The 15,934-nt window shown below is 50.2% G+C and overlaps 1 protein-coding gene and 1 pseudogene across 6 annotated transcripts in view; both read left to right on the top strand.

The window, feature by feature from the left end:
• JAKMIP1 (janus kinase and microtubule interacting protein 1) overlaps positions 1-15,934 on the top strand; it is a 141,116-nt gene that overhangs the window by 84,194 nt on the left and 40,988 nt on the right. For all 6 annotated transcript variants that reach the window (XM_049108647.1, XM_049108642.1, XM_049108643.1 and 3 more), the window contains 3 exons: positions 2,170-2,316; positions 3,203-3,343; positions 5,512-5,571. In XM_049108647.1, coding sequence (XP_048964604.1) covers positions 2,170-2,316; positions 3,203-3,343; positions 5,512-5,571 — 348 coding nt within the window. The remainder of the gene's footprint in view (positions 1-2,169; positions 2,317-3,202; positions 3,344-5,511; positions 5,572-15,934) is intronic.
• LOC112653115 (adenylyl cyclase-associated protein 1-like) lies at positions 8,251-9,951 on the top strand (annotated as a pseudogene).

Raw genomic sequence — 15,934 nt, 5'->3', positions numbered from 1 at the left:
GACATGGGACGTTGCTTTACGTAGTGTGATTACGGATCATTTTTATTCTTTGCATCTCTGATAACTTCCTTTTGCATAAAAGTTGATGTATTTCTAATTTTAAAGATAATGAACAGGTACTTTAGGTTAAAAAAGTAAACCTATAGTAAAAAGAGAGGTTTCTTGAATATGTGTAAATTTGCCAGATAAAGAGCTAAATGAATTTTTATGTAATGGGAGCCAGTACCTAAACTTCTTGACAAACACCTCATCATATTCCTGTTGATTCTAAATTTTATTAGGAAAGTAAATGCCTCTCTCATATTTGAAAAACACAGGAGATCAACAGTGTTACTGAGTGTCACCTTTTCAGTTTTTTTTTTTTTTATTTTTTTTTATTTATTTATGATAGTCACACAGAGAGAGAGAGGCAGAGACACAGGCAGAGGGAGAAGCAGGCTCCATGCACCGGGAGCCCAACGTGGGATTCGATCCAGGGTCTCCCGGATTGCGCCCTGGGCCAAAGGCAGGCGCCAAACCGCTGCGCCACCCAGGGATCCCTTCACCTTTTCAGTTTTAATAGGATTAAATAAATCTATTTCCTTCAAGTATTTTTAGGGGGATATTTGTAAATGGCTTCAATCAGACTGTACATCTAATATTAGATATACACTTTACATTTAAATATTCAGTAGCTAAAAAAAAGTCCCTCATGTGCTATATAATAGCTTACTAATAAGATTAGAAATACATGTAGCTTGCTGGAAACAATTCCGAGTACACTGAAGTATTTAAAGCAAAAATTGACCTGCTAGCCAGTGGGTCTTAAAATCTTGAATTAAGCAGGTCTTGAAATCTTGCTCTTAAAATCATGAAATAACCACTCTTAGCGGTTTGAGGTGGTTCTTACATGGTTTTAATGCTTGTACAAACATGTTCGGGTTCCTTTGCAGTTACAAACATGCCACCCAGAAGATACATTTCCATCTTTATCACCTGACCCTTTATTTTTGTGGGGTAGAGTTCCAGAAGTAGAACGTATGGGTCAAAGGTCCATTTTATATTTGAATGGATGCCACCCGATTATTTTATCTTAACTTTACAGCCTGGTCACCAAAATCCGGGATCTGTGGTCAGTCCCTATGTTTGAGTCATAGTACCAGCACTTTCTGCATGCCCCCCCCCAACCCCCAGCACAGCGCCCCGCCTCTTTGTGGTCAGTTTCTTTGTCTATGAAATGGGGATGGGTCTCCCTCCTTGGGTTGTGCTGAGGGTTGAACAAGCCTGGCGGGGCTTCCTGCAGTTTGTTCTAGAAGGCAAACGGGACCACAGAGCACTCCTGCTTTGAAGCTCTCGAGGGCCAGGGGTAGAAATTAAATGATAGAGCTCTCCAGCTCCCTAGACCAGGCCCCACCATGCCCCCCCTTCCTCCGCCCATCACCCCGCATTCTCTGTTCCCTCTGAGAATACTGAACAAGCTGTGTTCTTGTCCACTCTGAACCTCTGAGCATGTGGTTTCCCTGCCTGCCATGTCTGCCTGCACTTGTCTCACTGCGTTCGTACCTCTTTTACTGCCTCTGCCCTGTTCTTCTGTCTGTTGGAAGGGCATCCTGTTGTGCCATCCCTTTGACTCAGCTCCAGTCCCAAGAGGGGCTCCCTGGACACCCCACCAGTTGTCAGGACTCAGGGAGCACCTCCAGGGCTAATGCCTATCCTACTTATCTTTGTACCCCCAGCACTGAGTCTGGCACAGAGGGGGGTCCAGTGCCCACTTGTCGTCCGAAGAAGACAGTTTTCTGCTAGGTCTGCACTTGGAGAGGAATGGTGGCCAGGAGCAGCTGGGTCAGGGGACTGAGTTTCATGCTTGTGACTCCTGACCTCTGGGGGTTATGCCCAGAGGTGAAGGGAGTGCACACCTGTTGGACAGGGTGCCCTGAGGCAGGTCTGCGGGTCTCCCCGGTTCGACTGTAGCCTCCTCCTCTTGCCTTCCCCAGGGCCCTCTGAGCCTCATGTAGGACACTGTATTTGGGAGTCAGGTGTCTGTGGGATCTTTTGGGGGTTTGTACCACCCAGGAAATGTGGTCCCAATGATGGCAGCCCCAGTCCCAAGGAAGGCCCAGAATGGATGTGTGACATCAGCAGTTCACTGGGTCTGAAAACCACCGGCCTCCTGTATCTTTTTGATCACAGCTGAAACGCTCCCGTGAGACCGAGGTCCAGCTGAAGCCCCTTGTGGAGAAGAACAAGCGAATGAACAAGAAGAATGAGGATTTGCTGCAGAGTATCCAGAGGATGGAGGAGAAAATTAAGAACCTCACAAGGGAAAATGTGGAAATGGTGAGTCACAGGCCACCTGGGACCAGCCTTGTGTTCTTGTGTCCGGCTGGGGTTCTCCAGCCCCTGACCCTCACGGTCCGCATTCTGCCCCCAGCCCCTGCCTCCCCTGGGAAGCTCGTGAGGGGTCTCAGCCCATCCCCACTGCTCCTGCTTCTCTGAGACCCACAGTGCTCTGGGCTCTGTGCCTGGAGGGAGGACGCCAGGCAGCACCCCGCTGCTGTGGCTGCACCTCCACCCTGCTGGCTGCCACACCCCTGTCCTTAGACACACCCCTCATTCCCTCTGCATCTCAGTGCCCTCATCCAGAAAGTGGGCATGGAAATATCAGCATTGCAGGGTTATCTGGAGGATGGAGTGGTGCCAGAGAAAGGCCTCGCAGAATACCTGGCTCTTGTGCAAGCTCAGGAGGTGAAAGCAGTGGCCATCTTTGCATAAGGCATTTGCATTTGCTCCAACAGAGTGGTTCACCTTTGTGGTCAGGGTGGTGTCTTGTATTTGATGGTCTGTGGAAGAGGCTGAGGTTGATTGTGCAAGGCAGCGTTGGTCACCCCACTTACGATGACAAGCCTGAGGCTCTGTGGGGTGTGGTGTCCTCCTCCCAGGACCCCCTTGCAGGCCCTGGTGAGGGCGCGTGATTGCCGGTGGCCTGCTTGCCTGTCCAGCTTCCCTGCCCAGCCACGTGCCTGCCCAGCCCTTTCTGTCAGCAGTGGGCACTCCTGGCCCTGCCCCAGGCTCGCTTCTGGTCCATATCTGTCGCTTCCTCCAGTCTGGGGACAGGGTGGCCATCATCTCTCCTTCCATCCCATATCCCTGAGCTCACAGCCCGTGCCCTGTGGTGAAGCTGCCAGCCAGGCATCCCTGCGATGCTCTCTCCCTCTGGCTGCAGAAAGAAAAGCTGTCGGCCCAGGCATCTCTGAAGCGGCACACTTCCTTGAATGATCTCAGCCTGACCAGGGACGAGCAGGAGATCGAGTTCCTGCGGCTGCAGGTGCTGGAGCAGCAGCACGTCATTGATGACCTCTCGCTGGTACGTTCATGCTTGGCGACACCCCTGGACGTGGCGCCAAATGACAGCATGTCGGGAATGCGTTGAGGCTCCAGGGTGTGGCTGCTGCAGCGGGCAGGGTCTCATGGAGCTGGTCCTGGGCACCTTCTGCTTTGTTCCTCCAGAAAGCAGCCTCGACTTCATGTAAAGGACACCACGGGTGCCTGGAAGCAGTTGCCATGACTACTCTTTTTCTTGAAACTTCTCCCCGATTTGCTGTCATTAAAAGGCAGCATCAGGCAGACTTGAGAATGAGTCTTCTGGCCTCTGCAGAGTGGGCACAATTTGTCCCTGAGAAGTCTGGGTCTTTTTTGTTTTTGTTTTTGTTTTTAGCTCTGTTGTTGCAGACCATGGACTTGAAAGCCCGAACCTTATAATTGGATGAGAATTTGAAGAGCTGGCTTAGCCTGTGTGTGTGTGTAAGATTAAGGGGAGATGACTATGTCCTAGTAGGTGGAGTATTCTATCCAGAGAGTTCTTAGGTGTTGGTGAAAGGAGCTTAGGCACCGTAAGGGAGCATTTGTAGTAAGCTGCAGTTGGATCTCAGAAGCAAACTGTGATCTGATTGCCCAAGAGGGAATGTGGTGGTTCCATTCATGGGTCTTCCAAGAATAGAAAAGCCAGTGATCAAATTCTAGAAAAAGCTTTGACCATAATTATCAAGGTCACTTTGCTGGCCTATCTTCCTCTCTCTTTAACTCCTTCCCTCCTTACTTCTACTCACTAATCCATTCTCCCTCCTATCCTTTCATCCATCTTCTTATCCACCCATACTCCCATGTTCCCATCCTCCTTCATCCCTTCTTCCTTTCTTGCATCTGTCCGTCCATCTATCCATCTGTCCATCCATCCATCCATCCATCTTCCCATTTTTCCCTCCTTTCTTCCGTCTGTCCATCCATTCATCCATCCACTCATCTTTCTTCATTACACAAAGACTTGATACAGCATAAGATGAAAACACACCTTCGATAAAATAAAGATACAGTTCAAAGAGGAGTAATAAACTAATGAGACTAGAGGAAATAAAGATAGCCACATCCATTGAGATGAGGAGGGACAAATGGATGGACCATATGGGCTATAACCAAGCACCAGATTTGTCTCTGGGTTTCCTGGCAGCCAAGGGGAAGAGCAGGGCTTGGTTAGAAGGGAGAGATGTCCTGCTTTTGCCTAGGGCAGAAGGTTGCCACTCCTTCTACTGCTCTGCAGACACCATTGCTACCGACAGCAGCCACTATGTGGCCACAGGCTCCTGTTTCTTTCTTGGGGCCACACTGCATAATAGGTTCTATCCCCATAGAACAAAGGAGGAACCTGAAGTCAGAGAAATTAAGTGTATCACCTGGTCTGGAGGAGGCCCATTGGGATCTGGTCTCAGCTCAGGCTGAGCTTAAAGCCACAAACTATTTCATTCTGGGCTCTGTCATTGACAGTGCAGATATCACTAGTCGACACTGCTGTACAGCTTCCAGCTCCCAAAGCAGACAGGCTGGGGCTTTCAGGATTGGCAATTATTTTTTCAAGATAGTCCCAGTCTTGTTAAGGGCTTCAGTAGACAGGGTGGCTCTGTAGCTTGCAGTTTGGGGAAGTGGCTGTCACTCAAGTGCTCAGAACTTGGACTGACCTGATGCTCCAGGTAGTGTTGGTTGGTATGACATGAGGCTGGCTGCAAATGTCAATGCTTGTGTCTCCTTCTAGGAGTTTATCTTTGTGTATGGTGAAAGAGAGTGGTCTAGTTTCATTCTTCTGCATGTGGATGTCCAATTTTCCCAGCACCATTTATTGAAGAGACTGTCTTTCTTCCAATGGATAGTCTTTCCTCCTTTATCGAATATTAGTTGACCATAAAGTTCAGGGTCCACTTCTGGGTTCTCTATTCTGTTCCACTGATCTATGTGTCTGTTTTTGTGCCAGTACCACACTGTCTTGATGACCACAGCTTTGTAGTACAACCTGAAATCTGGCATTGTGATGCCCCCAGATATGGTTTTCTTTTTTAAAATTCCCCTGGCTATTCGGGGTCTTTTCTGATTCCACACAAATCTTAAAATAATTTGTTCTAACTCTCTGAAGAAAGTCCATGGTATTTTGATAGGGATTGCATTAAACGTGTATATTGCCCTGGGTAACATTGTGTCTCCTTCTAGGAGAGGGAACGGCTGTTGCGCTCCAAAAGACATCGCGGGAAAAGTCTGAAGCCCCCCAAGGTAAGCCCACAATGGTACAGCTGCCTCGCTCTATGGCCCTGCCAGGGTCTGCAGGGCAGATGGCCCAGGAGCGGGGAACCATGAGCAATCTGTAGGAGCCCTCAAGGCAGAGACATTCACATCTCTGCATGTCTGATGGTGAGAAAGCTGTCATAGTGTCTCTCCAAGTGACATCAGTCATGGCCATGGACAGTGCTTGTAGTTTACTCATGGAAACCCTACTGGTGAATTCAGTATATAGGCCTCAGGGGCACTCACCAAAATTAAAAGCATAAATACTTAGACCTTTTGAAGGATTTAAAGGACGCTCAGGCTTGGTTTGTAACATCATAGATCCTGTTCTGAAAAAGTCAGGAGCTCTGGGCTTTCTTGGAATAACACAGAACTGTGTTCTCTTTGGAAAATATGGTTCTGTAGAGACAGTGCCCAAATGTCCTGGCAGAGAGAGCACAGCTGGACTGGGAAAATTCAGGTACTGTGACTGGAATAAAAAGAGCAGATTGGAACAGGTGTAAAAAAAAAATTAAAAAAGAAAAAAAACCACTTAGTTTGCTTTTAAACCTGTGAACATTTTTTTCACTGCCACAAAGATGTGGGCCTTCTCTTCTTTCTGTTGGACTGGAAGCTCCTCCAAGTTTATCTTTTGATAGAGATACGGTTGTGGAGAAAGCTTTCTCTAAAGAAAACAGCAGTGCAGATGTGCAACCACATAGCCACAGATGCAAGGCTTTCGTGGCAGTGTGGCAGTAGGGAGTGCCGGGCCTGTGGCAAACTGAGCCCCCAGCAGCAGGAGTTGTCACATGTTCCAGTTGTTTGGGAGAAGTGGGGACCCTTCTGCCTTAGTTTCCCGGGGCAGCTGTAACAAAGAACCCCGATCTAGGTGGCCTAGAACAATACAAACATATTGTCTCATAGTTTTGGAATCTGGAGATCCAAAGTCAAGGTGGTAGTGGGGCTGTGCCCCCTCTGAGACCCGGAGGGGAATGCTTCCTAGGCTCTTTTAGCTTCTGGTGGTTTCCTGGCACTCTTTAGCATTCCTTGTCTTGCAGTTGCATGACTCCAGCCTCTGCTCCTGTTGTCAGAGGCCGTTTTCCCTGTCTGTCCCATGGCTGTCGTCTTATAAGGACACCAGTCATATCGGATTAGGGGCCTACTCTGCTCCACTATGACCTCCTGTGAACTGAGTGCTGGGGGTAGGGCTTCAACATGTCTTTCTTGGGGGACCCAATTTGCCCCCAAGGCACCTTATTTTATATAAAATCAAGGATTTTATTTATTTATGATTTTATTTATTTACTAGAGAGAGGATGAGCAGGAGTAGGGGCAGAAGGAGAGGGAGAGCAGACTCCCCACTAAGCAGGGAGCCCCACACGGGGCTCCGTCCCAGGACCCTGAGATCATGACCTGAGCCGAAGACAGACGCTTAACTGACTGAGCCACCCAGGTGCCCCAAAATACAAGAATTTTAAATGTTGGCACGATGGTTTGTAGTTCACTCTGTGGCCCAAATAAAATGTCTGTGGCCAAACTTGGACACTTGATAAGTGGTTATGTCTACCACCTCATCTCATCCTCATGGCAACCCCGGAGGATGGTATTGTTTGTCCCATTTGATGGCTATAGGAAGCACGTGGGCGTAAAATATAGAAATAGCTCCAAGAGACAAAGTAAACTGACAAGGTGGAGGTTCAAAGTCAAGTCTTCACGGCCACATCAAGTTGGACGAGCTGTGTGTCTCTACGCACTGACATCAGAAACTCAGAAACGAGGGGTGCTTGGGTGGGTCGGTTGGTTAAGCATCTGGCTCTTGATTTTGACTTGGGTCATGATCTCAGGGTTGTGGGATTGAGCCTCGCACTCAGCGAGGAGTCTGCTGGAGATTCTCTCTCTCCCGCTGTGCCTCCCCGTTTCCTCTCTCTTTCTAAAATAAATAAATATTTAATCGTTTTCTTTTTTTAAAGATTTTATTTATTTATTCATGAGAGACACAGAGAGAGAGAGAGAGAGAGAGAGAGGCAGAGACACAGGCAGAGGGAGAAGCAGGGTCCAAGCAGGGGATCTGACATGGGACTGGATCCTGGGACTCCAGGATCAAGCCCAGGGCTGAAGGTGGCACTAAACCGCTGAGCCACCCAGGCTGCCCATAAAATAAATAAATATATTTTTAAAAAAGAAATTCAGAAATGGGAAGTTGCAGGGCAGAACTTGTTTATTTTAAAATATTCACTTTTATTACGGAAGCAACATGACGGCACCAGGGCCTACCTGACAATTACAAGTGGAGCATCACCCACGGTGCCTCCCCACGGCAATCTGTGCTGACATTTTAATGCAACATCCCCAGTCCTTGTTCTCTCCCGTTTTTTTCTTAACAATGTAACTGTAACTGTAGAATATACTTTGCTTTCTGTTTTCTTCCCCCCTAACGTTGTACTACAAAGCATTTATCCATGTTAGGACCTTGACATCATAAATACAAAATTCTATGGCTACATAATCCATTGAGTGGATGGGTCATAAATTTGTTTATCATTGCGTGTGGGGCATGTTTGCTTTCAGCTCCTGTGGCTCTAAATACTGCTGCAGTAAGTAAGTGTGTTGATGCCTATGTAGACGGCTCTTTCTGGGCCAGGTCTACAGTAATCCCTGAGTGTCGAGCGTTCCATGAAGGGACTGGACTTTCTGCTTCTGCAAATGCCACCACAGTGCCTTGCCTTTGTCCAGGAAGCTGCGTCCAGGGTCTGGATTATTCCCATGGGTAGAGTCCCCCAAGTTGGAATACGAATCACAGTGTGTGAAAGCTTTGATGGAGACTGTGGGACCCCCCGTGCTGCCTGGCTGCCAGTAATGTGCATGAAAGCCCTTGTCCCCACCGGGCATGTTGATAAAGCAACAGTCTAGGAGAGCGGCTGATCGCAGTCAGGAGGTGAGGCCAACTCTGAGGTGGCACATTATGGCTCACATGCAAAACCTGGCGGGAAGATTGGAGAAGGTGGTGGGCTGCCTGGAGGCCGTGTCCAATGCCTCTGACATGCACTGTGGGTATGGAGACAGCGCCCCAAAAGCAGGAACAGCTCCATATGTGCAAGCGTTTGACTCACTCCTTGCTGGTTCTGGGGCAGAGTACCTGAAGCTCAGTAAAGAGACTGGGGGAGATGGGCAGGAACGTGCGGAGATGGCCCACACAGGTCTGAAGTTGGAGCAAGCTCTCTCGGTTACAGCCTCTCAGTGTCAGCAGCCGGCAGGCAATAAGCTTTCTGACTTGTTGGCACCCATCTCAGAGCAGATCCAAGAAGTGATAGGCTTCCAGGAGAAGAACCGAGGCAGCAAGTTGTTCAATCACCTGTCAGCTGTCAGCCAAAGTATCCAGGCCCTGGGTTGGGTAGCTATGGCTCCCAAGCCTGGTCCCTATGTGAAAGAAATGAATGATGCTGCCATGTTTCACACAAACCGAGTCCTCAAGGAGTACAAAGATGTCAATAAGAAGCATGTGGATTGGGTCAAAGCTCACTTGAGTATATGGACAGAGCTACAGGCTTACGCTAAGGAGTTCCATACCACCGGACTGGCCTGGAGCAAAACGGGGCCTTGGCACAAGAACTGAGTGGATTGCCATCTGGACCCTCTGCTGGACCAGGTCCTTCTCCTCCCTCACCAGGCCCACCTCCCCCACAATTCCCCCCCAGTTCAGGCTCAGATGAGTCTGCTTCCTGGTCAGCACTGTTTGCTCAGATGAATCAGGGGGAGAGCATCACACATGCCCTGAAACATGTATCTGATGACATGAAGACTCACAAGAACCCCGCCGTGAAGGCCCAGAGTGGTCCAGTATGAAGTGGCCCCAAACCAGGAGTCAGCCCATCCCCCAAGCCAACCACAAAGAAGGAGCCAGCTGTACTTGAACTGGAGGGGAAGCAGTGGAGGGTGGAAAATGAGGAAAATGTTTCCAACCTGGTGATTGATGACACAGAGCTGAAACAGGTGGCTTACATATACTAATGTGTCAACACAACATTGCGAATCGAGGGCAAAATAAACTCCATTACAGTAGGTAACTGTAAGAAACTCGGTCTGGTGTTTGATGACGTGGTGGGCATTGTGGAGACCATCAATAGTAGGGATGTCAAAGTTCAGGTAATGGGTAAAGTGCCAACCATTTCCATCAACAAAACAGATGGCTGCCGTGTTTACCTGAGCGAGAATTCCCTGGATTGCGAGATAGTCAGTGCCAAATCTTCTGAGATGAATGTCCTCATTCCTACCGAAGGCGGTGGCTATAATGAATCCCCAGTCCCTGAGCAGTTCAAGACCCTATGGAATGGGGAGGAGGAGTTGGTCTCCACAGTGACAGAAATTGCTGGATAAGCGAAGTGCCTCTGCCTCACACCATGGGGTAAATCTGTATCAGGACGGTTCTTTTCTAGATTTCCTTTACCTTTCTGCTCTTAAACTGCTTCTCTGCTCCGAGAAGCACAGCTGCCTGCCCTCCCTGAAATATACCTCAGGCTGAGATTTGGGGCCGGAGAGCAGGTCAGCTGATCTTCTGTAGGAAGGTATGGCTTTTCCCTATCGCCCCAACCACACCACCAGTCCGTTCTTAGGGAACGCACACCAGGACTGTGTGGTTTAGCTTTCAGCCTTTGAGGGTTATTTGACCAACAGTCTTTTCCAGAAGAATAAAGCAGTCCCTAAGGATTAACAGATCAGAATGTTCACACAAGTTCATCTTTTTCTAACAATGAGCATGAAGGTAGCAGAGGCTGGTGTGATTCTAGCTGGTTCTTCTAACCAAACTAATTTCTCACTGCTGACCAGTGAGGCAGGGGTTGCCCTGGACCAAAGGCTGAAGTTTGGCCATCTAGCAGCGTTCCAAGCAACGTTGTTTCCTATAAGCTTTCCTTTTATTCTGCATTCCATCCTGGGTGGGCCTGAACCTGGGTGCAGGTTCTCCTGCATCAGCTGCTGGCAGTGCCCTGCACCCAGGCCAGTTAAAGGAGCCTTGGCCCCTTCCTTTCACTGGGGTCCCTGCCCAGCACCTTCCTATAGAGACAACTTAGACAAGGAAAGAAAAAAAAAAAAAAGAGGAAAACACACCATTCCAAGGAATCTGGAATTCCTTCCTCCTTCCGTGCTAGGTACCTGTCCGGCTTCATTGTCTCTGCCCTGTCATGCTCAACTGCTTTTGGTTTCTGTCCGGCCACCTGATTAAAGGACTAAAGTCTCCACTGCAGCCTGGTTTTAGGTTTTATGTAAGAATCTTGCACAGCACTGCTAATGTAAAATACAGTTTTTCTCTCTAGGACACTTACCAAAATATGTAACTTTTTTGATGGGAAGAGACATTGTCCTGTTGGCTTCTATCCATTTCCTGAGGCCTGTGGAAACAAACCTTTATGTACTTAAAGTTATACAAAAAATAGAATAAAATTAATACCAAAAAAAAAGGCAAGAAAAAGCAATTCTGAAAGCATTCAGCTTTACTGAAGAGTCAGATGTGCCTGGCATTATACACCCCATGAAGCTTCTAAGCAGGGTTTTCGGGAAACCCACTGCTGAGCTGTGACTCTGTTTTTCAAACCTGTAAGAATTCAGGGAGTAAGGAAGGATTCTGTTTTTCCTTTTCCTGATTTCTGAATGTGTTTGTGGGAAGAGAACGTTACAAAGGCCTACTATGGATTTGTGGTTCGCTAGGCTTGCGTGGACAGCCGGTGAGGAGGGCAGGAGCTTGTCCTGCTCTCCGTGCGCACCCCGTTCACTGCCTCGGCACAGAGTAGGTGTCTCTGAAGAGCTGTTGACTGAATAAGCAAATTGCTTTTGCTGGCAAAGTGCATTTGCACGATGCAGGATCATCTCAAAAGATGGGGATGTTCGGTCACTAATTGAAATAGTTCAATACCACTAGAAGGCAGAGTTCGGGGGTCCCGTGGGAATATTTCTGAGCTGGTTCAGGGTCTTTTCCACTTGCTGTTTCTATGATCCACAAGCCTATTTTCTTTTTCTCAAGATTCAAGGTAGAGCGGCTTCCCACACATGCACCTACTTAGTCCTGGCATTGTCCGGGGCCAGATGGGGAGCTGAGCAGGTTTTTAATCTCCCAGCGCTGTCTCAGGCCTGGGCAGCTTCCCTGTCTTCCCCCCACAGGCTGCTGGGATTCAGTAGTTCATTGCTCCCCTTAAATACCTCCATCATGCTCTGTCCGTTGGATATCTGTGTACTTTACTGCTTTGCCCGGGGCCTTTGTTTGGCACAATTTTTTGTGCCAGAATTTTCTGGAAGTCTGAAAGCCCATCCTTGCTCTCCAGCTATTGCAAGCTTCCCTGGACTCTTCATTTCCCCTAGAAGGGGCTTCCAGTTCCACACGCACACCCCAGATGCTGTGATGGCAGAGTGGTGGTGGCAGCCCTCATCCCAGGGTGGCCTGCACACCCGAGGGCTGCCAATTCTGTCTCACTGTGCTCCTGGGGACCAGACTGCTGTGGAAGTCTCTGCCCTAGGGCCCTGCTGGTTCAGCTCCCCGCCCCTGCCAATGGGAGGTTGCAGGAGAACCCCGAGCAGTTCTTCAGGCCCTCTCTGGGGAGGGCAGGCTTGCTCTGCAGAAGGTCTGGCATCATGGGTGAGCCCTAAATGCAGCTCGTGCTTTGGGGTGGGCAGCAGATTTGCTGTCTGCAAACTTGCTATCTAGCAACAAGAGCTGTGTCTCCGTAGAGAGCTGAGCATGGGAAGAGGGCTAACATCAGCGCAGTTTGCTCCCGAGCCTTGGTGAAAGTGGGGCTGGGACCTGGGGAGAGGCAGAGACACTAGCCTGGCAGCCACGTGAGAGTCAGCTCTGGCTCCTGGCCTTGTGACATTGACCTCAGGAGCCTGGTTCCTGGTTCTTTTCTTTTTTTTTTTTTTTTTTAAGATTTATTTATTTATTCATGATAGAGAGAGAGAGAGAGAGAGAGAGAGAAGCAGGCTCCATGCCAGGAGCCCGACGTGGGACTCGATCCCGGGACTCCAGGATCGTGCTCTGGGCCAAAGGCAGGCACTAAACCACTGAGCCACCCAGGGATCCCCCTGTTTCCTGGTTCTTACCACGACCGTCACATCCAGGAGATTCAACAGAGCATCTGCCTCTGTGCCTGACATGTAGTCAAGGCTCCCTAAATTATGATTTCTCCTTCTCCCTTCCCCTTCAATCAGTAGCTTTCCTTTGGAGGGCCTGTTGAGTGCAGATTCCCAGGCCCTGCTCTCTTTCCCTAGGGCTAATTCATGTCCCATTTTTCAAAAGAGAGACCATCTCAGGTAACAGTGAGGTGAGCTTCTGATGCCCTTTAGACAGTGGCCATCCTTTGTGAGAGGCTGGGAAGATTGCTGAGAAGCATCAGAGCACCCCGGGAAGGATGGCTCTTCCTTGGGCCCCAGTGTCCCCTCCTCTCCGAATGGCCCCTGGGGCTGCTGTCACCAGGAAGCAGCTGACACCTGAGGGACTTCTGGGGGGTCACCCATGGTCAGTGTCTGCTGCACCCATTCTCATCAGACACTTGGGGCCTATCTAAACTTGACCTTGTGCCCCCTAAGGCCAAGCCTGCTGCTTCATGGTGGGAAGAACAGGTCACTAGCAGCTGCCCTGGAAGAGAAGCTAATACATGCTGCCTTCCCTGGCTGGGCCTCCCACCCCGGGGCATTTGTCGTCATGTGCCATTCTTTCCACTGCAAAGTAGCCAAAGGAGTCTTGTTTGCCCTGCAGGGTTGTTTCTGCTCAACTTTGTTCCTGGGCCATCCTTTGTCACAGTTCTGTCACCACCCAGCCTCTGAGCGAGGTGTGCTGGATGGCGCATGTCTCATTTACGGGGCTGCATGTGGCATCCAGCGTGGCTCCCCACACCACCCCTGCAGCAGACCCAGTAACATGAATTGAATGAAATGTTAGTCATTTCAGGTCCCCCGCCTGCCTGCCTGCCTGCCTGGCTCCCCACGCTTGGCTGGCATGCAGCTGAGGTTGCGTGCAGCGTGTGCTATTCCCTACAGGGGACGAGGGCTTGTTCCCTCCAGGATGGGCAGTGACCCTGTCACCTCATTCCCTCCTCCACGGCCTGGCCAGGCCTCACATCAGAAGCCCTGGGCGCTGCTCCTGTGTATGCTGCCTGCTGGGGGTGTGGGCCCTTTAGTGCAGGACTCAGGAAGACTTGAGTCCTGTGGGTAGAACATGGGGACAGTTGTACAGACACAGAGCCTGTGTCCTGGGCCACACGAGGGCAGCTGAGCACCACAGCCATGTACACTGTCCGTGTGTCCCAACCTGGGGCAACATCACAGGTTTCCAGGCAGCAGGAGGAGGATAGAGAGCAAAGCGGGAGGGGGGGGGCGGGGGGAGGGCAGGTAGGGCAGGGAGGGCTGCCCGGGCCACCTCATCTGGCCCAGCAGTGACCACAGACATTGAGGCCACACCTGAAGACTTTGGAAGAGACAGAAAGTTAGGGTGGTTCCAGGTATTCCAATGGGCCGGAGACCCCAACTCTGCGCATGAGCGTGAGGGTGAGTCTCAGCCCTCAGTAGAAAAGCTGGCTGGGGGCAGGTGTGTGCCCCCAGGCCCCCTGCCTGGTGTCAGGAGGGGACCCCAGAGCTGGGGAGGGTGATGAGGGGGTTCGAGGCTGAGGCTCTGTGGTTCCAGGCTCTGATTTGCTTGTCCTGGGGTCATGGCAACACTTTCCTGGTTGCCCCCTCTGCTTCCAGCATCTTCCTCCCTCCAGAGCTATCAGAACTATCTTATGAAGACACAAGTCTGGCCTTGCCACCTCCCTCCTACAAACCCTGTGCTGGCTTCCTATTTCCTGGGGGGATGAAGTTGGGGCTCCTTGGCTGACCCACTGGGCCTTGGGGATCTGGCCCTGCTCACTTCCTGCTATACCCTCGTCTACACAGCCTGGCTCCTCTCCCCTGGATTTGCTGTGCCGCCTCATCTCCAGACCCCTAGCTCGGGCCAGCGCCCCTCACCTCCTCTGTTCACTGCCTCCCACCCCCTCAAGATCCGACCTAACCGTCCCCATTTCCTACAAGCCTGCACCCTCCATGGGCAGGCCCTTCCTCTGGGCTTCCTCGGCCCTCTCTTCCTCCTGCCCTGGCACATGGCTTAGTGTCTGTTTTTTCAGTCTCTGCATCTGTTTCTCCTGAGGCTCGGTGCCCAGAGGCCTCAGAGGATGCTGGTGGTTGAATGGGGTTGGTGGCAGCGTGGAAAGCAGGCAGCAGTGCTGCTCACCCCCTCCCATCACACGTCCCTCTGGCCATCATCATCGGCACTGAAGAAGCTCAGGTGACAGGGCGCAGGGGAGTGTCTCCACTCTTAGTAGGTCCAGGAGCCAACAGGATGGGCAGGACACGTTTCTTGGTTGCTAAAGCCAGGAATACATTTGCCAGGCAAAGGTGGTCTCTGTTATCTCTTGAGAGTCCAGGTGCAGAGCAGCTTGGAGAGAAAGTAGCCCCAGACTTCTCCTAGAGCACCACAGCTCACAGATAGCATGGTTTCTAGGATCATCTCCCCCTCGCCCATTAGCCAAGGTTCTTTCTATTGTGAATATCAAAAACTGAAAGTCATTTAAGAAGGGAAGGGAATTTATATAACTGAGAAGTCTAAGGGGGCTGGTTTCAGGCACAGCTGGATCCAGATCCTTACACAATATGGCCTGGAACCTGTCTCTTCACCTTCCTACTCTGCTTTCCTCGTGGGCTGGCCTCTTTCTCAGGTGGGCTCTCCCCATGGGGTGGCCCAGTGGGCTTCAGCAGCTATAAGCTGGTGTGACACCTGCCTAGCGATTTCTGTGGCAGGAGGGCATCTCTCCTCAGTGGTTCCAGCAAAAGCCCCAGGGCGGGTGCTGCTTGGCTCAGTGTGGTCACAGGCTTATCCTTGAACCAGTCCCCACTCTGCCTGGGGAGCAGCTCATTTGGAAACATGAGTGAAAGGCTTAGTGGGGTACTATGATGTGGTTACATAGCACACATCATGGATACTTTGGAAGGAGCGTTATTGAAATTGAAATCTATACATGAACTTGATTGTATTTTTCTTTTTGTGATTGTCCTTTGCCTTTTCATCTTGCTCGAATACTTTTCAAAGTATAACCCATTTTCCTTTTTAATGGTATTACCTATCCATTTTTTCCAACATGTGGGATTTTAAATTTTGATGTTATGCCGAGAGAAGCTTCTCCAAGAAACTCAGGCTCCTGTGGCCTGCCCTGCTGCAGTCTTCATGTGGATCGTGTTTGGTCAGTCTGCTTAAATGGCCAAACCAATGCTGAAGGAAAGATTGCTGAGAAACTCATGAGTTTAGCTAGTCTGGGACACACTTAGGGTGGCTGTGGGATGGACAGAGAAATAGCCCAAG

The sequence above is a fragment of the Canis lupus genome, chromosome 3, assembly GCF_003254725.2.
Source record: "Canis lupus dingo isolate Sandy chromosome 3, ASM325472v2, whole genome shotgun sequence".
In the NCBI taxonomy this organism is placed as follows: Eukaryota; Metazoa; Chordata; class Mammalia; order Carnivora; family Canidae; genus Canis; species Canis lupus.
This window is presented reverse-complemented; position numbering and strand designations above follow the sequence as displayed.